The sequence below is a fragment of the Biomphalaria glabrata genome, chromosome 4, assembly GCF_947242115.1.
Source record: "Biomphalaria glabrata chromosome 4, xgBioGlab47.1, whole genome shotgun sequence".
Lineage (NCBI taxonomy): Eukaryota > Metazoa > Mollusca > Gastropoda > Planorbidae > Biomphalaria > Biomphalaria glabrata.
In genome coordinates this window covers 16,322,293-16,347,033 of record NC_074714.1, presented here as the reverse complement: position 1 = coordinate 16,347,033, position 24,741 = coordinate 16,322,293, and the positions used below count along the sequence as shown (strand labels likewise).

General features: G+C 34.1%; 1 protein-coding gene across 1 annotated transcript in view; it reads left to right on the top strand.

Annotated features, from left to right (window-relative positions):
* The window catches only part of LOC106067058 (uncharacterized), a 30,505-nt gene extending 6,872 nt beyond the window's left edge, over positions 1-23,633 (top strand). The window contains exons 3-24 of the mRNA XM_013226158.2: positions 141-406; positions 814-921; positions 1,280-1,548; positions 2,520-2,636; positions 2,990-3,212; positions 3,900-4,064; positions 4,597-4,711; positions 6,565-6,792; positions 6,968-7,145; positions 7,389-7,640; positions 8,113-8,231; positions 8,402-8,505; positions 8,627-8,723; positions 8,857-9,062; positions 12,091-12,164; positions 12,302-12,406; positions 12,648-12,841; positions 15,516-15,673; positions 16,037-16,282; positions 16,673-16,849; positions 16,986-17,519; positions 17,988-23,633. Of these exons, the coding sequence (XP_013081612.2) occupies positions 141-406; positions 814-921; positions 1,280-1,548; positions 2,520-2,636; positions 2,990-3,212; positions 3,900-4,064; positions 4,597-4,711; positions 6,565-6,792; positions 6,968-7,145; positions 7,389-7,640; positions 8,113-8,231; positions 8,402-8,505; positions 8,627-8,723; positions 8,857-9,062; positions 12,091-12,164; positions 12,302-12,406; positions 12,648-12,841; positions 15,516-15,673; positions 16,037-16,282; positions 16,673-16,849; positions 16,986-17,519; positions 17,988-20,761 (6,709 nt within the window). The 3' untranslated portion in view covers positions 20,762-23,633. The remainder of the gene's footprint in view (positions 1-140; positions 407-813; positions 922-1,279; positions 1,549-2,519; positions 2,637-2,989; positions 3,213-3,899; positions 4,065-4,596; positions 4,712-6,564; positions 6,793-6,967; positions 7,146-7,388; positions 7,641-8,112; positions 8,232-8,401; positions 8,506-8,626; positions 8,724-8,856; positions 9,063-12,090; positions 12,165-12,301; positions 12,407-12,647; positions 12,842-15,515; positions 15,674-16,036; positions 16,283-16,672; positions 16,850-16,985; positions 17,520-17,987) is intronic.
* The last annotated feature ends 1,108 nt before the right edge of the window (positions 23,634-24,741 follow it).

Sequence of the window (24,741 nt, the reverse complement as noted above, 5' to 3'; positions counted from 1 at the left end):
TTAGACTTTTAAGTCTTTCCTTGATTTAATGGGTATAATATATATATATATATATATATATATATATATGTAATTCTTATGTATATTATATCAAAGATCCCCTTTTTTCTCCTTGTAACTCTAAAACTTAAATAATACAGGTCCATTTTAAAAGAAAAAGATTTAGACAAAAGTATGCTCTCAGCACAAAATGAAGAATTGGAGCGTCAGAAACGTCTGATGGAGTTAAAAAAATCATTGCTTCGTGAAAATGCTTCAGCTGGAACATCAACTACTGCCAAAGTGGCTCCTCCAGCTGTGTCCACTGCCAGCACTTCAACAGGAACATCCACTAAAACTGCAAGTGCTTCCACTGGAACCTCAACACCTAAAGAAAAAGATTCACAATTAAAATCTTTACTTCAAGGTATGCTTTTCATTTTTTCTTCGTTGAAATGCTTTGTAGTATTTTACCATAAAGACTTAGTAATTGCCCATTATTACAATTTATTTTTTGTATATTGATGTTTTAAGATGCTCAGACATTAAGTAGAGTTGTGAATGAGAGCTTATGTACCAAAAAATGTTTATACAGTATGGATATTACCAATATATATATATTTATTCATATATATATGAATAAGCAAAGTCTACAATCATCTGTAAATATCGACTGATAAGTGAGAAATGTGCATCTTCATTTGACATCGCTTATCTTGGGTTAAAAAAATAACGCAATTTACATTTCCTTTTTAATAGCAGTGCAAAGAAAGCCAAAGCGCAATGTGTTATAAATGAATACTTAGTATTGTAACCTGACTTGTACAATTACAGTGGCTGAGGAAGAGGCTGAGAAAGAAGCAGAGAATAAAGAAAGAAAACTGTTAGATAAAGATGTGGTTAAAGTGAAGAAAGAGTCTAGAGAAACATCACCACCTTCTGGTTAGTAAAGAATCCTTACGAATGTCATATCTTAAATACTTATGAGTGTTTTGCATGTGTACATTTATCATGTAAACTTAGCACTTCTATGGAAGTGGTGGCCTCAAATGTGCACAGTTCCCTATCTGGGGATCACAGAGATACTTTCATCATGGCTCTTTACTTGCTTCTTACTCTTAGCCTAATAGAAATAATCATTTCAGTAAAAACTATGTCTTAACATACTTAATTATCTTGATATAATCCCATATATTTTTTGTTAGCTGTTCAATTCAAATAAATGTTTATAATTAATTCCCACCATATCACAAGTATATCTATGTGGTATCACTTTAACACTGTTTAAAAATTTGTACAGATGTCATAACACTGAGCAGTGATACTGATGACTCAGATGATTATGATGATGATGATGATTCAGATGAAGTTGTGATGGTACCCAGTGATGAGGGGGAGGATGATGAAGATGATGGTGCTGAGGATGTGAACAATGGTGGTGCCCACATCGATGACACACTCAACCTTCCTGACCCTGATGGTAGGGTCAAAGTCAATATTGGACATCCTGCAGAAGATCCTGATATATATTTAGCTCCACAGATTGCCCAGGCTATTAAACCACATCAGGTTAGTTGACAGTTAACATGTAACCAATCTGTGGAAGCCAGCCTGATGCACTAGAATAGTTATTTTAAAACAATTTAATAAATTTAACAAAAAAGTGAAGAGTAAAATATTTGATGTGTTATCCTAGGTACCTCGCTTAAAGTGTATTTTTTTTTAAACTTTCTGAGTTGAGATAATGTCTTATAGAGATAAACTGGCTTAAACCACATCAGCACTTAGCAAATGTTGGAATTATCATTTGTTTCCATTTTTCTTCTTTCACCAACTGACAACCTTTTAAGCTGCAGTATACTTACTTGCTTACTTACAGCTCATCACCCCTATTGGAGTATGGGCCACCATAATCCTGTGTCTTGGGTCATCCTTTCCATCTTTTTCCAGGTGTAACCAAGCTTTAATGTGTCTGCCTCTAGTTTGTGTTGCCAGGTACTTCTTGGATGGCCTCTCTTTCTCTTGCCTTGTGGGTTCCACTTCAACACTACAAAGTCTGCCTTGTGATGCTAGTTGGCAATTTGCACAAAATGTGCCCAATCCAGCCCCATCTTCTTTTTTATGATTTCTTCTTTTACAGGAGTTTGGTTAGTTCTTTGCAAGAAGTCACTGTTGCTGATGGTGTCTGGCCAATGGATTTGAAGCATTCGTTGTTTATGAAAGTTTGCACTTTCCTAATGACAGTTTTAGTTGTTCTCCGGGTCTCAGCTCCATATAGCATAAGGGCCTTAACATTTGAGTTGAGGGAAATTACTCTTGTCATCCAGATTTTCTTAAAGTTACATGAAGCTGTATGCAGTGTAGTCAATAGTTATTAATTTATTGATCTATTTTTTTAAATCATGTGGTTTCTAAAACCTTTAGAAGAATTAGTAATGGATGACTTTAAAAAAAGTTTTTTTTGTCCTATGACATACATTATCTATGAATAGGCCAATGTAGGCTACATCATTTAAACCTTTTTTTTCTTTTGAATTTAGATTGGAGGTGTGAGATTTCTATATGACAATGTGGTAGAATCACTGGAAAGATACAGAACAACTCCAGGCTTTGGTTGTATTCTTGCACACAGCATGGGTCTTGGCAAAACTATACAGGTATTTGTGCAAATTTCTATTTAATGTACATTATTTATATTTAAGCTTGATATTGTTGTGAGATGCTAGGGTAGAATTTTAAAAAAAATTAAAAAATGAAATAGTCCCTTGTGCTCAGATGTAAGTGTAGGGGGCTCATATACATTACAAACATTCAATTTGCTATACATTTTTCTAAAAATACAAATCTTATTATGCTCCTAAAAGTACAATATAGGGCAGAATGGTTTCTTGGTAGTTCTAATTTATAAACATTGTATAAAAAGTAAAGAGAAAATTTTCAGTTTGATTGATACAATATTTTTTTATTCTTTCTACATTTATTTATATAATGTTTCTCATTCTGTTTACAGCTGATTTCATTTATTGATATATTCCTTCGCTATACGGGTGGCAAACTAGTCTTGTGTATAGTACCTATCAACACATTACAGAACTGGTTAGCAGAATTTAATTACTGGCTCCCACCCAAAGAGAAACTTCATCCTGATGATAACCTCACACAGAGTAGATCTTTTACAATCTACATCATTAATGACAGCATGAAAACAACAGCTGCTAGGGCTGCCGTTATAGGTAACTTAAACTTACAAATGCCATTTAATCATCTTTTTCTATATAACAGAAATATTTGTCATTACTGTTGACTTATCAACATTATTTTATACTTATTATTCAAAATGTCTCTGTTCAGAAGTAACTCCCAGTGCTAATTGTTTTACGAAGTCTACACTAGGATACCATACATTTCCTTGACATTATTTCATCTATTTCTGGATATTTTCAAACGTTACATGTTTGATGTGTCCTTGCAGTACGAGGGATAAACTTTGTTATGCAGTTTATTACATAATACAAAAAAAAGTTTCCCCTTTCAGACCTTGTGATCTATGGGGCGACCTTGTGATCTATGGGGCAGATGATGTTAAGGTTATCTGTTTCTATGGCCAGGAGTTAACGAGCAGGGTGTCTGTGGCCAGCACAATGGCTAACCGCCTTTACTTTCCACAACTAAAGTCAGGTACTCATTGGATGAACTCAGGGGGGCCCTAAAAATCCTGAAATGCAAAATCTCAAGTTTTTACTGAGATTTCAACCCAGGATCCCATGTTCGGAAGCCTAAACACTTAACCACTCAGCCACCGCACCTCTCTTATTACATAGTACTAAATAGAAATGTTATTTTCAATGCTGTGAGCTGCTCTCTAGCTGTGGTATAAATTTGTACAGAAGCCTTATATGCTCTTTGCTGATTTCAAACAGGTAAATGGAAAGAAAATGGTGGCGTTCTGCTCATGGGCTATGAGATGTTTCGATTGTTGTCCTCCAAAAAGGTAGCACCAAGTAAGGCCAAAAGTAGATCCAAGAAAACTGCCCCAGAGGTCATTGACGTGGAGGAAGAGGATAAGAACAAGAGTTTAATGATAGGTCAGCATCAATATTAATTTTTTTAGCTTAAAATTAGATTAGCAGTTTCCATTTTAAGGATCTTCTAAGGCCCTTGAAATATCCTTTTACAGTCCAAAGTCAATGTTAAAAATTTCTTTTGAATTAACTTTTTTTTTCTTAAAAGTTGCATTGTACTTTATTTACGTTAAGTGTCATTTCCATTACACTAGCCTTCTAGTGTAGTTAATGCAGTGATTGACATTATTATTATTATTATTTTTATTTATTTGTGTTTTAGATATAAATGTTTTAAATTAGGAAAGTTTGTAATTTGTTGTAGGGATTTAGCAATGGATTTATGGAATTGTTTAGATATGTAACTTTCATGGGTTTATGTTAAGGCATAAAGGTTGAAAGTAAGTACTTACTTCACCAGACACTATTTAATAAGGTCAGCTTTGAAAAAATAAAATCATATGTGGCAAAATATCCACAGCCTAAAATGAATGCTTAATTCATGCGTATGTTATGCTGCAATCTTTTTGTAACATGATACAATATTGTTCATTAGACATGCATGGAGTTCTGGTTGACCCTGGTCCAGATCTGGTTGTTTGTGATGAAGGTCATAGAATAAAAAACAGCAGTGCAGCAATCTCGCAGGCATTGAAAAATATTAAAAGCAGGTAATTGGTGTTAGTGGTTTGATTTTACAACTAAACTTGACATAAACTCACTAAATTATTTATATTTTTAGAAAGTGTCACATAAAATTAGATGGTTATTATACACTAACATAATACAGGATAATGACAGGAGCAATCAAAACAACACCCATAAGAGCTATGGAGGAAACCGCTGCCCTGATCTCTCTGGATGAAAGAAGAGAAATAAAAATCCTTTCCCAATTCACAAAATTGGAAACCTTGGAGAGGCACCCACTCAGAACAAAAATCCACAAAACTGGCACAAAAAAACGTCTCAAAAGGACCAATTTCATACAGGAATCTCTAAACCTAAAAAAGAAACACCAACTTGAAAAAATTACTCTGGAATCCTCGATACACTATAATGAATCTCCACCCTGGGACGAAAGCCCTCTTCCTACTATAAGGGACCATATTGAAAACATAAAAAGAAAATCTGATTACAGACCAACAGAGCTCAAGGAAATAGTGAACTGTTTTCTACATACCAATTACCCTAGCAATCAGTGGATCAGAGTTTACACGGATGGCTCATCCCATAAAGCCACCACAAATGGAGGAGCTGGAATACTTATCGAATGGCCAGATGGAGGAAAACTAGAAAAATCCTTTGCAACTGGAGAGCTCTCTGAAAGTCACAGAGCAGAAAGGGAAGCACTAGCACTAGCTGCTACCATGCTAGCAAATCATCCAAGTTCCCCTCACAGTCAGATTGTCTTTCTAACAGACGCAAAAACAACCCTCCAAAGCCTGCAAAACTCTGATTCCCCTTATATTAAAAACCTCAGAACAGCACTCACAAAGCTCAACCACAACAGCAAAAAACTGTCATTCAATGGATACCAGCTCACATACAACTAGCAGGAAATGAGAAGGCTGACACACTCGCCAAGAGTGGGAGAACAAACTCACAAGTAAACTCTGCTCTCTATCCAGAAGAAATGAAGAAATTAATTGTAGATAAAATAAATGAGAAATGGACGAGCTCCCATCCAAATCACAAGAAAGATGATGCTTACTATAAGCTATCCCGACAAGACCAATGTCTAATCTTTCGACTCAGGACCGGACACAACAGAATGCGACAACACATGTTCCGGAAGCTCAAAATTGGAACCAGTGAAATCTGCCCATGTGGAGTATCACCAGAAAATGCCGACCACATCCTCCAAAACTGCTCTCTCTACCAAGAGGCCCGTATAAGACATTGGCCCCAAATCACCCCAATAGAAAGAAAACTATATGGAGAGCTCCCTGATTTGGAAACCACTGCGCAGTTCATCTCATGTATTGGTCTAGTCATATGAACACTCCAACATAACAATGAGAACGATGAAGAAGAAGAAGAAGAATACACTAACAGATTTACCAATCAGAACAAATTAAATTATTTTTAAATCTCAAAATATAGTTAGTGAACTTCCTTCATGGCATTTGTGGATTTTAAATTTGGTGAACATACAAAATATATAATGGGGGACTTAAGAAAGGAAATTAATGATAGATTTCAAATCATGTATAACAAGTTAATCACTATAATGTCAAAGTGTAACCAGAAGTGATACTAGTGAAATTTATACAAAACATACTTTTTTTAAAGCAAATACATTTTTGTTTGAAATATATTAAGATAAAATGGATCATCAAGGAAAAAGCACCAAAAGTTCTTTTTGAAAATTATTTTAGGGAATTAATTATGATCTATTCAATTTGTCTAAACTTAAGGAATTAACCTAGTACATATAATAAACCAAATTCATTTTCATTTTTTTTTTTTTAATTTTTAAATTTTTTTTATTAATTCAAATTTGTTTACTCTGTATGTGTTGCAGACGCAGAGTGGTGTTGACAGGGTACCCATTACAAAATAATTTAATGGAATATTGGTGCATGGTGGACTTTGTCCGCCCCAATTTCCTTGGCACAAAGACAGAATTCAGTAATATGTTTGAACGCCCAATCATGAATGGCCAGTGTATGGATAGTACATCTTCAGATAAGAAGATTATGAGGCACCGGTCTTATGTTTTACATAATTTACTTGAAGGTTTTGTACAGAGGTATGCGCTTTAGTTAAAATTTAAAAAATTATTTTGGGCTTTCCTCTAATGTTTAATTTTTCTTTGGAAGAACATTTTATAAAGCATTTTAAAATAGAACATTTTTTTTTTCTCTTTTGTATGTTAAACTTAAGAAAGTTCCTGATTCTAATGCTTTTTTTATTTTCTTTCAAAGACGAGGCCATACTGTGTTGCAAGTAAATCTGCCACCTAAAACAGAACATGTTTTCCTGGTTCGTTTAAGTCCTATTCAGAGGAAAATTTACTGTGAGTTTATGAACGCAATATCAGAGTCTGGTTTGTGTTCTTGGGCCAATAACAATCCTCTGAAAGCATTTGCTGTTTGTTGTAAGGTAATTCATCTTTGAAATATATTATATATATTAAATGATTTAAAAGAACTCATTATTTTTTCAACATTTTAGAAAACATAAATGTGAAAACTAGGATATGTAAAAAATTTGAAATTTGGAAAACTGTTATCTTAGCTTTTGGTGTTAAAAACAAACTCTACTCAATAGGAGACATTTTGATTAATGTTATGTGCTTTTTATAATAATAATATAAACATATAGAACTGATTTATTTCCCTTTAGATATGGAACCATCCTGACATTCTTCATGAAGTGCTGACCCAACATATAGCTGACAAAGACAATGACCTTGACATTGACACTGCTGAAGGTGGCACTAGTAAGAAAAAGAAAACCCTAACCCCATCTGCTTCATCAGCTTCATTGGCCTCTACTGACTCTACTGCAACGTTAACTCCCTCAGCGTCCACAACCTCATTGGCCTCCATGGCCTCAGAGACAACTAATGAAAAGAATCCTATTACCTATGACTGGGTGAGGATATTTTCACACTTAATGATTTGATGAGATTATCTATAGTTTATCATACAGTTTAAACACTAGAACTATCTCACATTTTTTGTTTTTGTGTAAAAGTATTTTTTTAATAATGATTTGTAAAAGATTATGAATAGGTCATTAGAAAGCTTTATTTACTTGTGTATTGTAAATTCAGATTTTAGCATTTAAAAAAAAAAAAATAAATGTTTGGTATACTTTCTACTTTGCTAGTTGGAAGTATTTTGGAATAGGGTTCAGGGAAATATTGGTAAAGTTGTAGTCAGTGTGAGAGACATTTGAGGCAAATGCAACTATACATCTGTAATGAGGTTGATCATATTAAGAATTGTTTTCTTGTTAGGCATTTATGACTCGATGATTGTATTAAGTGTTATCTTTTTTTTTTTTTTAACATTGCTAAAAGAAACTTAATCCAAATTTATGATGTTTTGTTTTTGTATCACAGGCTGAACCCTTGATGAAAGATTATATAGCAGGTCTTCTAGAAAATAGTGGTAAATTTATTCTGATGATGTCACTAGTAGAGGAGTGTTTATGTTATGGAGATAAAGTTCTTATTTTCAGGTTTGAAAATGTCCTTTACTGTTTATTTATCACAATTTATTTAAATTTTTTTTTAGCAATACTTTTGTTAATGTTCATTTTATTAATCCATGAATTAATGTATGTGTGTATATGTATATATTATTTAAAACAAAGCATTTATTAATAAATGCCTTATATCTAATCAACAGCCAAAGTTTGCTGACACTAAATAAAATAGAAGAGTTTATGGGGAAGTTTAAAGTTCCCAGAAGGGAACTAAATGAAAACTGGCAGCGCAACAGAACATACTTCCGTAAGTGATAGTCTTTCTCTTTCATTAAGTATGACTCAAAAAATTCTGTTGTGTTACTTGGTATATAAATTATTGCTTTAAAATGGCTTGTAATTGTAGATTTTCTCCCACTATTTTCCAGGTCTTGATGGAAGTACTTCAGCTCAAGATAGAGAAAAACTGATCAATCAATTTAATGATCCAGAGAGCAATATATGGGTTTTCCTTTTATCAACTAAGTAAGTCTGTGCTTGTGTAGGTGTATGAATGCTAGTATTGAAGTATTAGTAAATTATATAATACTCATAATGTTTTTTAAATTAATCAGTTGCATTCTATTATAATGATATATTGTGTTCAAACTTTCTCTAGAGCTGGTTGTTTAGGCATTAACTTAGTTGCAGCCAATCGTGTAATTGTGGTGGATGCTTCCTGGAATCCATGCCATGATTGTCAGGCCATCTGCAGAGTGTACAGGTTTGGTCAGATCAAGAATTCCTATGTGTACAGACTTATCACAGACAACACTTTGGAGAAGAGAATCTATGACAGACAAATTAACAAGCAAGGAATGTCTGGTAAGACTTGACCTGGTCACTTGTTATTTACTTTTTAGCGGCCCCCGTAAGGGGAAAAAGCCTCTATTAGGTTTGTGCAAAATGTCCGTCTGTCACACTCAGATCTCGAAAACTAGAAGAGATATGAAAAATATTATTTCATCATTAAATCCGGCTTGAAAAGTTTAGTTGCAACGGCTACTTTTGGTTTTCTAAAAGCAAACCGTTTAATTTATAAAATTAATTATGCAAGCGATTTTTTCATAAAAATACACCAATTCTAAAACAATTACGTAAATGTAAGGGAGGCAATGTTACAATATGCTAACAAAGATGGACGATTTTTGTGTATTTTCAGTATCACTAAGTCAAATATATTTTTAAAATTACAGGAAATGTTTACAACAAATATAAATAATAGTTAAAGATGTTTTTTCTGGTCAACTAGCTGCTAAAATTAAAAAGAAAACATTTCTGTTAGTTTATAAAGGCTAATAATGCACTTTGTATGTAAATATCACGCACATTTTTTTAAATGGACTTTTTATGCAGCGATTTTCGTGCAGTAGCGTAACGTCGCAACATGATCAGGTGCTAAACCAATTCCTTAAACTTTTTTAAAAAATCAGATTTTATTTATTTTTTGTTTAGTGCCCCCATCAGAATAAAAGAAGATTATTTTTGTGCGTTTTGTCTGTTGGTCTGTCTGTCCGTCACGATTAGATTAAAAAAACTAGAACTCTAAAAGCAATTGAAAATCTGATTTACCCTTTAATTTTCCTCCCGTAACATCTCAACTGTTTTAATTATCTAAAAATTGATTGTTCTGGATTTTTTTTTGCAAAACTAATCAACCCCAACAAATGTTTGTTTGCTCTTCTAATTTATATTACATTCAATTTCCATGCTTAAACGTTGCAAAAACACATTATCAATAATATGTTGTTCCATTTTTTATGTAAATAGCATATTAATGCTAAATCAAAATCTCTATACTGACTTATATTTCATTAAGTGTAAAAATGTTCCGGATATTGTTTTATAAAACATGAATTATGCCTAATGATTGTTTGAAATCGCATAATTTACTAATATTACACTTATATTATTTGACAATGCGTCACTATAATTTGGTTATCAATATCAAATTGTTCCGTATTTTCATCTTTAAACAAATTTTAAAAATATCGACAATAGGTTGTTCAGGGCTTTAAAAAAAAGTAATTTACTAGAATTGATTACTGAACATTACTTTTTAGACATTTAATTTTCTTGCTGAAACATAACATAGAAGTTTTGTAATCGATAAAGAATGTTCCGGATTTTGTTTCTTACAAATCGTCGCCAGAAAGTTCTGAATTTTTTTTAAAATCTACTAACGCCAAATAATTGTTTGAACTCCCTCTTCTAATTAATAAACAAATAATCTTCTCATTTACGAAATAATGTTTTTACGGATTTTTAAGAAAAATATTTTAACTCACTACTCTCTTACAGTACATTTAACTTTCTACCTAAAACATTAAAAAATCTAATTATCGTTAATATTATGTTCCGATTTTTAAGGAAAACAGAATCCAAACACCAAAGTAAGGTATGAAAATCTCTCCACATGGCTGTAGTACATCTAATTTTTATACGAGACCATCCAAAAAATTTAATTAACGGTATTACATTTATCTGAAATTCTCTTTTTCTTTTACTATTTATACAAACATCCGGAACAATCTATTATATAAACTTTTCAATTGTGTTCATACCTAAAAATTATTGCGATGTTTTGAAACGTAAAATTAAGGTTAATAAATTTTTTATAACTTTTAGTTGTTGTTTTTTTATATCAAGATGACGGACAGACCGACTGACAGACAAAACGCAAAAACAATGCGGCTTTGATCCTCTTTAAATAAATTCTATTAGAACTCAGTGCACCAATGTCTATGAACCCTCGTTAAATATCTCGTTTAAATAAAGACATTTTTTTATGGTACCGGTACTAGCCTATTGTGAGGTAATGGAATTTTTTTTCTTTGACGTCATATGAATGACTCTTTAAATGTAATGCTAAAAGAACGCACTCGGTGCACCAATGTCTATTAACCCTCGAAAATTGCTCGTATTGATGAAAACATATTTTAGTCTAACTAAGCCGTGTGACGCTATGAACACTAGATAAATGGCTCTTATTGATGAAGGTGATTTTTAGTCTAGCTAGGCCGTGTGACGTAGTGTTTTTTTTTTCCTTTGACGTCATATGGAATGAATTCTTTAAAAGAAATGCTAAAAGAACGCACTCGGTGCACCAATGTCTATGAACACTCGATAAATGGCTCGTAATGATGAAGACGATTTTTAGTCTAGCTAGGCCGTGTGACGTAGTGTTTTTTTTTCCTTTGTCGTCATATGGAATGAATTCTTTAAATGAAATGAAAAAAGAACTCGGTATAGTAATGTTTATTAAGCCTCGTTATGTGACTCGGGTTTAAAAAAGGAATGATATCTTGATTTAGATCTAATCTAGATTTTTTAAACTAGATCTAGATTTTTATTACAGTATATCTAGATCTAGATTTATATTCTAATTAAAATTATTTTAGAGTCTTGATCTACAATTTCTAGATCTAGTTAAGACTAAAATAGACTAGATTAAGATGTAGAATTTCAATTTCTAAACTTAAAGTGTAAAAAAAAGTGTAGATTTTCATTTCCAAACGTTTTGATCAATATTGCAATGTTATAATATACTAAAACTAATCTACTTTTTTTTATTTAATTTAAATTTAAATTTACGGCTAATGAATCTTTGAAACATTATTACTTTTGACCTTTAAAATTAAATCACCTCTTGAATATTATTTGCGAATATGCAGATCCGACAGGGATCCGACTTCAACGGGGGCCGCCTCTGAGTTTGTGTAACACAAACTCTCTTTGTAATCTTGTTTTTTTTTAATTAGAAGAAAACATTTGTTGGACTTAACATTTAACAAGCGATATCTCCTTAATTGGGGTTATATACAATTACTATATTTATTCTTTAATTTTGCAGATCGTATAGTTGATGACATGAATCCAGAAAATAAATTAACTAGAAGACAAGTTGAAAATCTTTTAGACTTTGAGGTCAGTTGATGATAATATATCGTTGGTCTTTGATTGTTACCTTTCCATATTGTCTTAAGAATGTTTATCAAAAGCAATAGTTTTTAACAAAATCAGAAATGCTACTCTGTTAGTAAACATTGCTTTGTCATTTGTAGGACCAAGAATTTCCTCCTGTAGATTTCTCTAGTGCTGATAACAAATATGGACATGACCCTGTAATGATAAATGTTTTAATGAAACATGGACAGTGGCTAACTAAGGTAAATAGCAGCTATAGTCATGTCTAGTAAATTTCTTCCAATTTGTTGATATTATTACAACGAATGTTTAAAAATATATTATTTTGTTTGAAAAAATGAGCTCATTATATTTTTTGTTAATTTTGGATTTGGTGCTCAAAAAAACTTAACCTTATTACTTTAAGAAAAAAAATTAAAATACTTCAGTTTTTATATACATTTGACAAAAGTAATAATGAAGAGAACATACATATCTTTTCAGCAACCATTCACCCATGAATCATTGCTTATTGATCGCAAAGAGCTACGCTTATCAAAACGTGAGAAACGAATCGCCAAGGAAGGCTATGCTAGAGACAAAAGAATGAATGTTACATATACCAGACCGACTTATGCAGCCTATTATCCACAACAGGGTATACTTCCGAACAGGCTACCTCTCAATAGCAGATACAAGTAGGCATTGACTTTTTATTTCATTTAAGCATATAGATATAGAAAAGTAAAGTAATGTTTCCTTTCAGACATTGTGATCTATAAAGAAGAAGATGTAAAGGTGATCTTTCTATGGCCGATGGTTTATAAAGGTGTCATGTGGCCATCACAAAAACCAACTATCTCTACTTTTCCCAACTAATGTCAGGTACCCATTAAAGTTGGATGGACTCAGGGGCGCCTTAAAAAATCCTGCAGCTCAAAATTCCAGTCTTCATGAAATTCAAACCTGGGACCCGTCATCCACCACACTCCATTAATTTAAATAAATAAAAAAATTGATTCTAAATTTACACATTTTTGTTTTAAAGTGAAATCAGTGAACAAATAATTATATCATGTTAGTGTAACTCACAGTCTAAAATCTCTAACTCAACTATTTCAAATTATGCTCCTATTAAAATCACTTTTTCAAAGTTCAAAACCTGTATACATTTTTTTTTACAATTTTTACATTACAAATTTTTTTACAATTTTTATTAATTAAAATATGATTCATATTAAGAAACCCATCTGAGTTTGAAAACTCACAAAGCTAAAATCCAGCTTATTATCTCACAGAGCATTGAAGCTAACCCATAATCTGAGCCACTAGTTTAATTTGTATCATAATCTGTTTTATGTGTAAATTGATATCAAATTTTGAAAAGTATTTTGCCTTTAGAAGGCCTTTCATTGAAGTACACTTAACTCTTTCTCTCTGTAATTATTTTCCACGTTCTGACGGAATTATTAATTTAATCCGATTGTAGTGCACTAACATGTTCTAATTAAAATGGTATAACTTTTTTATTTACAATCATAGAATAATGTTTTTGATATTGAATTAAAGGAAAATGAATGTTCTTTTTAGATATTACAAAATCAAGTGTATAAATTGAAGTGATATTTATTTTTTTTTGCTTTATGAAAAGTAAAAATGAAAATCTGAAAACTGAATTAAATGATATTGTTTTATAATCCTTATTCATATTGTCATGAAATAGAGCCACTAAAACAATAAAAAAAAAACTCATGGAGTACAAAACTGGAGCACATTATCCAAGGTCACCACCATAGAAAATTTATGAGAAAAAAACAACAACTTGCAACATTAAGGTTCAGTAAGAAAATAATTACACTGCACATGATATATATTAAATAGAAGTGATTCGTTTCTATTTAGCCTACATAATGTTTGCCTGAACAAAAAACAACTTCCATGTTTTAACTGTGGTATTTAAAACAATCCATATGGATGTGCGGCATGTAATCCCATCATTTTAGTAATGGCTAGAAATTTATAAATTTCATAGTTAGAAACTGGTTTCCATTTTGTAAAAATGGATGGTCCTGCGTGCTGGAAGGTTTTTTTTTATTATCTAGACTGCATAACTGTTTATTGCATGAACAAGATTATAAACAATTGCGGAATCTAGTAGAGTAAAGCTCAGTTGACTCAGAATTGAGTAAGCTCATGTTGACACTTCTATATACCACATTGGCTGAAGTAGATCTAGACTTATTGGAAGGAATAAATCTAAAATTGCTTTCTATTTTAGTACCCATCTCTTTTTTCAAATTTGTTGAAACAGGCTTAGATCTAGATGTATTCTTTGTGCTAATACGTCTAGTTTTAGGAGGGGGCGTGGCTGGTTTATCAGCTGATGAACTATCAGAACTATCACTATGAACAGATAAAACAAAATCACTGTCATCTAAATCAATAAGGTCTTTTACGTGTTGATTTGAATATAATTTAGTTTTAGTAGATTGACCTCCAGATGGGCCGGGCTCTATTTCCATTTTAACACACACACAAAAAAAAGAAGACTTTCAAAACTCTCTGTAATATTAAAACCATGTTGAAGGAAGTAAATAGTTAACTCTTCTGCAAGCGGAAATCATGTAGATTTAGAATATAAGCATTTAAAATTATTAACCAAGAATATGAATAGAACTGCATCGACGGCAATATCGTCACTTAATCGGCTTTTAAGAAAAAAAATTGACTCTATTATCGTCGCTTAAAAAATTAGATTCTTCTGTGCTAAAAGTTACACTTAGCCTAGGGAAACCTGGCTGTGGGATAGTGATCAAACTTTCTATTCTGTTGTTGGTCAGATTTGAAATATGAAGCAATATCTTTTAAACATATGTAAATACATATTTAATTACATCAAACTATGAAGCTTTATAGAACTTAAGCCAAATTTAGCTAATTTTAAACAGCATTTTAAAAATATTAACAAAACTATTTAGAAGACTCAATTTGTTGACATTTGTTTCTAATTAATTTATTATCTTCTCATTGATTGACATTTTGTTTGCCTTTTTCTTCCCTTTGTTCACCTTACTCCCAGTCCACAGATACTAGGCTCTGAATATTGTTGTTGCTTATGCCCACATATTTCTAATCTTTCTGCTTTATTTCATCTGTCCCTTAAACTAATTGTGAGTCATAATTCCAAAAGAGCTTAACTACTCATTAAAACAACTTCTTCACTCCTCTGGTTCTCATTTCTATAATCAATACAGTTCTTAAATACAAATATTTACAAGTTCATTATAGATTTAGCTATAAATGTCTGGAAAAAAAATGAATCCACTTTGGTTTTGGCTTGTAATTAAAGACAACAAATACTTTTTTTTTCAGTTATGCTGCTTTCCGTCGTGGACCAATTGTGAGACCTATTGCAAGTGTTCGCCCAATGATAGCTGCCAATGTTCAGAATGGTGCAGAAAAAATCAAGCAGTTTGGAGGTCAACCGTTGAGGCCTGGTGTCACCATTCACCAAGTGATTACAACTACAGGTTTGTACTGCCTTATGGAAAACACTAATCACAAAATAAAGTTTAAAAAATAAATATTTTTGTCTTGTGTTCAAAGTTTTCTTTCTTAATAATGCTGTTGTATTTAGGTTAGTGATAAATTTAAGCACCCAATTTACATTTAACGAGTAACATCTCCTTTATTGGGTTTAATACAATTACTATATTATTTTTTAAATTTAGGATGAGTTTAGGGATGTTTTAAAAGTATGAAAATGTCCTACCCCATCCACAAATTATTTAATTTTAATATGTATAAAGAAAAATTGAACCAACTCATATTTATTTAAAGCTTTATAAAAGTTCATTCTGTTGTTCTGTAGTCTATTTTTTTTTGTATTCCAGAAATAGTCCTGCCAGGTACTGCCACCAATACACAAGCTGGAGCCTCTGCTGTAAACAACAAGATAGGAGCTGGTGAGAAGATCCTTGTCATTAAGACTCCCAAAGGTGTGTACATTCGCACCAATGATGGAAAAATGTTTGCTGTCAGATCTAAGTCTGGGGTTGGCATCGGAGACATTGGTGGGACATCTGCATCAACAACAACAACAGCAACTACAACTTTTACATCAGCAGGTGGAAACCAAGGTACTTAGATGATTTCTTTTCATGTAGCTTTGGGTATTCAAGACTTTGTCGTTATTACATTATAATTCAAATAAAGATTTTTGCTTATAACGTTCATGATTAAAAAAGTGTAATTAATTTGTAGCAATTGAAATATTTAATAAGTATATATTTTACACTGATTTCGTAAATTAGAAAGTTTTAGTTCAATTAACTAAATTCCCAAGCTAAGTTGTTACATATTTGTAAGAAATTAAAAAATATATTTGAATGTTCTTCCCTGAGTAAAAAAAATATTATATTAATATGAGGTTATTTTTTTTCTAAAAATATTCAAATAAAATGTGTTAAGTAAAAATTAAAACTAAATTTAGATTTTACTTTCATCAAATGCTGTGTATTCTTTTACAGTTTTTATAACTCCAAGTATTAATATGGGACCAGGTGGAAAGAAACCACCAATTATTATAGTCAGCAATAAAAAAGGCATGCCCATCACCATGACTAGGGGTGGAAGCATTATAAGGACTTTACCATATGGAAGTACTCAATTGTTGAACTCATTGAAGCCTTCCATATTAAGGACTGGTAAATATTTTAAATACATTTTAGTGTCCCTAATATATTTAGCGATTTCATCATTGAATAGTAAGTAGCTTAAAAATTGTGGATGTCATTTTTTATTACTGTTCTTAGTTAATCATTAATCATTGTACTATTGTAGATGGTACTTTGGGCACCGCTGCATCAACATCAACAGGAGAGAAAGTCACATCCTTGGCCGATCTCATTGCCAGTGAAGATGATGATAGTAAAGATGGGACTGTAAAGAAAATGAGTGATGGCTCCACACAGGCTGAAGGGGCAGTGCCCAAACGACCTGTCATTGTCCTGCCATCTCTTGCAGTGCGCACACCTCGCCCCCCATCGAGTATTCAGTCATCAACAATAGCCACCACATCTCCAGGCGGGGGGACTGTGGTCATCATGCCAACTAAGCCTGTTGTTTCCATGGGCACTAAAAGGGCACCCAAAAACCCCCGTCCCAGGAAACCTGCCAAAGGTAAAAACATTGAGACAGACAACAGTGTTGGCGTTGGAACATCAGAGGTCAGCATAGGCACAGGCAAGAAGAAAGGGGTCAGTCTTTTGGCCAACATGAATGTGGCTATTACAACTAGCACCTCCACTCCTGCTGCTAGTGGTAGTATCACTTCTACTTCCACATCCTCCAGCAAAACACAGGGCTCCAACACAAGTAAGTTCTATTTTTATTTTACATAGAATTTGTTTGATGACCTATCAGAGAACAACATTTTGTTCAATGACCTATCCAGGAACAATAACTTTTTTGCTTATTGACTATAGTATCTGCCAATACACTTATACATGTAGGATTCAGCAAATCTCTAATCATAGTGCAGATTGTCTTTATTTGTTTGTTGGAGTTTTCTTTTTGTGACTTTCTGTTGTACCCACAAGTCTTAGTACACTGTAACCTATTGTAAATCATTCTATTTCTTTGATATTATTTTCATGTTCAAGGAATCTAATTTCACTGGTTTTAGTTGCAATAGCAGCCTAAGAAATATGTGTACACATTTTTAATTATTATTATTATTATTATAAATGATAAAGGTAAATCTTTTTTTTAATGTTAACAAATATTTCTGAAGAAAAATATAGCTTTTGAATGTATTAAAAAAAAAACTTTTGTTTTTCTCAGATAATTCAGAGATGCAAAGACAGACAGCAGGTGCTAATGCATCTGTAGCTGCAACAAACACTCAGACAGGATCTGACATAGCACCAAGTAACCAACATCAGAACCAACAGCAACAGTCTGCTTTCCCTGACCTGAATAGCATGTGGCACAGCAATTTTGGCTCTGGACCATCCATGGGATCTCAAAATATGCCCAGTGGGCCTAATAATACCATGTTGGGTGCTGCAAACAATGCACCAAGCAATATGTCTGGATTACCTGGTTCAATCCCAAGTGGACCTAACACAATGTCTGGTGGGCCTAATATGCATGGAGGACCAGGCTTAATGTCTGGTGGCCCCAGTGCAATGGCTGGTGGTCCTGGTACAATGCATGGAGGCCCTGGTATGTTGTCTGGTGGACCAAATATGATGTCTGGCGGACCCCCAAATTCAATGTCTGGAGGTTCTCACCCTATGTCAGTTGGGCAAGTCCCAATGTCCAGTGGGCCACAACACTCTATGTCTAGTGGACCACCACACCCAATGTCAAGTGGACCCCAGCATTTAATGTCCAGTGGGCCACAGCAGACTATGTCCAGTGGACCACAACACCAAATGCCAATTGGACAACATTCAATGTCCAGTGGACCACAGCAATCTATGTCTGGGCCACAACACTCTGTTTCAAGTGGACCACAGCACTCCATGTCTAGTGGGCCACAACACTCTGTATCTAGTGGTCCACCACACTCTGTATCTAGTGGTCCACAACACTCCTTGTCCAGCGGGCAACAAAACTCCATTACCAGTGGTCCACAGCACTCAATGTCAAGTGGACCACAGCATAGCATCTCAAGTGGACCACATCACTCCATGTCTTCTGGGTCACAACAGCCCATGTCCAGTGGACCACTGTCATTACCAGGAGGGCCAGGTCATACCATGTCCAGTAACAACCATCCCATGCAAGCCACTTCTTCCTCATCTAGTACTAACAATGTCAACAGCAGCATGCCTGGTGCAAGCAACAGCTATAACAGTGGCATGATGATGTCCACTGCTGGATCAATTTCAGATGGAGATAACTCTTCAAATAGTTCAAATCAGAATTTAATGAACAGTCGTAGCCAGCCTCAGAATCAGTCGGGTGGGTTCAGTAGTCAGCACACTACTAGCTATAACAACATGAGCAATCCATACATGCACAGTGGCATGGGGTCCTATGGCATGGTTCCATCCTCAATGATGAGTCAGTCAATGTCTCCCCCCTTGCAAAATCACATGCCTCAGTACATGTCCAGCATGCACTCTGGCTTTATGTCATCACCTCCTGGACCATTCTCACAAAGCCTTCCACCACCCCCACAAAGTGACCCCATGCAGAACCCATCCCACCAAGGCAACAATAGCATGATGTACGGATCAGCTGGAAACTCTCAGTTTGCTCCTTCTTTTAGTCACAGTCAGCAGAATCCACCACCTTTTGGCAGTACATCCAATAACAGCAACTACCAGGGTTCAACTAATCCCAACTTTGGCTTTAATTCTGACATTGATGGTCTCAGCTATGGGGCACCCACCACATCCGCATCTTATATGTCTCAGCAACAAAGTGACCAGAGCTATGCACCTCCTTCTCAAGCTAACATGGCCTCAGGCTTTCATCAGTCATCAGGTTCTCAGTATGCTATGGACACTACTAATGACAATTTTACAAACCAGAACCCTCCACAACAACTACCCATGGCCTCCTCTTCCTCCTCAACTACACCTAATTACTCCGACCCTGGCATGAGTAGAAGTAATAGAGATGAAAGTCCATTTTCATTAACCTTGCTTGGCTCAGATTCAACCAGCACATCAGCTTCCAACAAATCAGGAAGCAAGTCTAACCAGAAAACCAAGACTTCTTCCTCCAAGAAAAGTAAGAACACTGCCTCAACTCAAAGGGGCGCTAGTCCTACTGCTACCAAACCTCAGCCAGCCAACACCAAACAGAGAGGAGGCAATGCTAAAGTTCCATCACCTGCACCAAGCCCTAGGCACACTCCACAGACTCCAGAAAGCAACAAAAGTTTCACAGATCTTTCTAACAGCCGACCTAGCAATATACATAGCATGGGTAGCAATACCAGTTCTCTTGCAGCCAGTGGTCAGGAAATGGACAGCCTCAGTAGCAGTCTAGCTTTCCCCAGTTTTGATGGAGGATCTTCTCTGACCAGTGGATTTAGCAACTATGGTGGCCCCAGCATGAGCAGCAGCTTGTCTTCTGGACTGCTTAGTCACTCTCTGGGGAGTGATATTGGAATGGGTGGAAGTGCATTCAGAGCCCACCAGAGTCCTGCCAATCCTCAACCATTCCGATTAGATGGCTCAGGTGGAATAGGCAGTATGGTCAATACTGGACTTAATTACAATAGTAGCATGAGTGCATTCAGCAGTCCTGGTGGACTATCTGGTCCTGGTGGCTATGGAAATCCTTCATTTGGTGGATTTGGCTCAGGCTACGGAACAAGCTCATCATTACCATTCTCATCTTCACCTATCATGCCGCCCCCACCTCAGAGCATGATGGGATACCCACAGCCTCTTGGTTATCCAAGTATGTCCTCGCTTATGATGGGCGCCCCATCTTCTACTCCTTCGACCATGGGGGGTTCTATGTGGCCCATGATGCCATCCTCCATGATGGGTACTGGGTATGGCTACCCACCACACCCTTCAAGCATGGGCTTCTCCAGTGGGATTGATGGCCAGGGCTTTGGTCATCTAGGTCCCGGGCCCAATAGCTAAATGTTAACTACTTCACTTCTGTGCAGGATTACTAAAACTACCCTCACCTTGTTTTGTAAACTTTTCTCAATTCCAGTAAGTTTTGTTTCCAAATGCACTGTGGAGCAACTGATGCACTTTTTGAAAGCTGTATAGTCATATTTAAGTGATAATAGTCATTCTGTTAGCCCCTAGTTTCTCCATGCATATGGTATGTTTTGATAGATGTCTGCTGAGCTGTGGTGCAACATTTGGCTGTTTTCTTCAAATGTACTTATAGTTTGGATGGTACTGAGATCTGAACATGATTTGATCATCCTTGATTTAGTCACATCATAGATTGCAATCAAAGAACCTTAATGTTGGATTTGTGCATCAAAGGTCAACATCTGTTGTTTTCAAACATTACTGCATCCAGTATTTGTTGTGTGGTTTCTGTGTTTTGTGTTTTTACAATGACTTGAAGTTGTGCTAAAACTAAGTTGTCATCCTCTTATCAATATCAACATAATATAGTTTATTTTAAGTTTGTTTAAAATTGACTTTGTGTAACAAAACATTTAGAAAAGTTCTGGCAAAACTTGAGCCATCAAGTAAAAGTAGTTTAATAACTTGCTACATGGAAAAGTATTTAATACATCCTATTGGGTTTCTAATTATTAGAATTTTTTTTTCTTAGACTGTATGTTGATCTGTATTGTTGATTAAAACTAGTTTCAAGTTTCAAAAAGCTTTTCCTATAATCTTTCTTGGCAAACTTTTTCTAGAGAAAACAACTAAAGTTATATTTTATTCTTATTAACAGAGAACAATACAACCATGTTTTTTTTATTTTTATTCATGATACTGCTCATAAAATTGTGTCAGAATTGATTTGTAATTCTAAGTAAACCAATGTTACAAAGAGATGAGTTATAGTAATTGTTCACTGATTAGAAGTGTACACTTTCTTCATGTATAACTAGGAAATTGTCTTCTAAACTGTGTTCTATTTAAAAACAACAAAAACAACTAAAACAGTGTCCTAATCTTAACGTATATAATGTTGTGTAGAATTAGACTTGATTGTTTTGTTTAAGGTGTATTTTCATCACTTCAAGTGATGAAAGTGCTTCAAGAAAACATTTAAAACTCCGAGATGTGTTTTTTTTTCTTCATACTATATTGTCAGAGTTGAACATTTGCTTTGTAAACTACTTTCTTTGTTGAAAGAAAAAAACCCTGATGTGTCTGTTCATTGACTTAGAGTACTTAATTCTATCACAACCCATTGGTGCAACAAAAGAGGTAATAAAACTCTGACAAATATATTTCACTCATCTTTGGCCTCATGACTACTCTTAATACTGAGTTTGGACATCACTTGACAGTGGTTGCTGTTTTGGTTTGTTTTACAAATGTTTATGAACTTCAGTGCTATTTAATTGCATCTGGTTCTTAAAAGTAAAGCACAAATTGGATTTTGACAAAGGTATACTTTAATTGAATGAGTGAATGAACTGTCCTTGTAATGAGTATTATGATGGTATGTGCATAATGTTCATGTTGGTCAGGTGAGCCGCGAAAGTAATGCTTTAGGAGATGTTTGGGATGCAGTGAGTGATCTGCTTCGTCTCGCAGTGTTCTAACCTAATTGACCAGTCTAGTCAGACGTCTGTCCAATTCACACATCTCATGTATACAAATGAAATAGTGTACGTATATTAAGTATTCATTTTTATGCAATGTCTTGTCCTAGTTTTCATGATATTTTATTTCAGTGCATGGAACCATATTTTTTTTTTTTTTTTTGTTCTCAAATATATAAATATTGCCACTTGCAGGCACTAGGTATAAATATTTATAATAATTTGAGTCTTTTATATCCATATATACGTTGAGGCTCATTTTTATGTTGTAGAACAAATATACATGTATTATTGGCCAGGTAACTCTGTGGGTAAAAGGCCATTAGAAACGGCTGTTACTGATGTAAATATGGTTTTATTATTGGTTTGGAAGGATTGTAGAAAATCACCAGCACTTTGACTTGGCGTGTTGATGAATAACTTAGTAGAATAGCAAAAAATAGATTAAACAAAAATTTAATTAACATTTTTGGTTGTGCATTTCCAATTTTTTTTTTGGTATAATTATTTGCTTGTGAGACTATAGATCTACATGTGAATAAAACTCATTTGTTTCAAATGTCACTGAAGTCAGGTCAAAACAAGTAAAATGAGACATTACAGAAATATATTTTTTTGAGTTAAGGGTTTAACTGTTTAGCTGCTATGTGTCTAGTATGCACTCTGTTTGAAGTAGTTCATATATTATTGACTTAGACCTTTCATCATGACCTATTAACATGTCATGTCTGTACAGTATATAAGATATCAAAAATTGTTTGTCACATTTTTATACATTCTCTTTGTGTGCCCTTTTTGATATTTGGTAGGTATACTTAGATATGATATATATATATAGTTTTTGTTTGTTTATTGCTTGCTATAAATTAAGACTGTGAATGAGAACTACTATTTTTAATGATGACACTTTTTTTTCCCCCCTGTAACCGTCAGTCACATTTATGGCATTAAATCAACTGGCAATAGCTTTTCAATATATTTGTATGGTTTAAAACAAAAATCATATCAATATGGTGAAATTGTGTGAGTGTGTGTGTGTGTGCATCTAAATCTGATTCTAACTCAATCCTGGTCAGTGCATTGTTATGGCCACTGATACAAGATTGCTTTTTAATTTCTTTTGGTCTTAATATAATTGTTTCAAAATTTACTCAGCAAAATGATCAGCCTGCAATATGTGATTTTTTATTTTTATTTTGTATTGGCAGCAGGCTCTGAAGTATTGAAAGATATGTGCTTGTAATAAATATATTCACCTTAATTAATGAGCTCTGTGTGTGTGTCTGAGTAAAATATAGCCCTTAGCTTCTGTAGCTATACAATCAAGTTATACATTCAATTTCTGAAGATGAATTATTGAAGCATAAAGTAAGAGTGCTCTCTTTAATAGTATGGGAAGCATGTCCAAAGTCTTTATGCAAGTATTGATTTCATTAGACCTAGTCCCATGTTGACTTGAATATTTGTGAACAAACAAACAAATATTGGACCTTAAGTTCTGTGCTAGAGCCAGATCATCAAAAGTTTTGTTGAATGTTGGTAAACATTTCATGTATCCATTGTTAGAATCTGGGCAGGCCACAATGTTAGTGCTAAGAAACTGGGCCATCAAACAGTCCCCTCAGAATGTGGTTGATTTACAGACTCTTATTCATTGGTTGCCTGGATTGGGACATTTACATTTGAGAGAAATGTTAGCAATGTTGACCTTTGTACAAGTGTATATATGGCAATCCTTTTTTTTTTTTTTTTTTACCTAGATCTGATTCTTCACAAATTCTCATTCTTGCAATTTATGTTTTATTTTTGTTTTCCTGACAAGAATTATTTCTGTTTTTGTTTCTGTTCACTTATAGCCAGTCCGCCATCTTGTATGTACAGACCCATGCCAACAAGTTGTCTTCCACAGTATTTCAAAGTCAGACACCAAATCTGCAGTGCCAAGTGTCTGACAAGAAGATGCACTTGATTGTAGGCTGCCTGATCCTGTCAACTCATTTCTTTCAACCTACAGCAGCCTGTTCTGATGTTGGCAACAGAATGGGGGGGGGGGGAGGGGAGGGAGGGTGCCATTATTTTATTTGGAATGATTTTGTTTTTTACTTTTTGATTTTGTTCCCAATGTATTACTTTCTTTTTTTAAAAGGCCATTTGAAAGAAAGAAAACAACAACACTATTTGTATGATGTTGAATGGATGGAGTCTGTCAGACAACCCCCAATGTGTCAGTCTGGTGTATCATTTCATGTGTGTCGGCATTGCTAAGCGTTTTCTACGTTTACTGACTGAGTGTTCAGTTCTAGTTGTTCTTGTCTCCCTTGTATTATGATATTTTTTTTTGCTATATTCTCTCTTGTCTTCACTCTTTGGTCT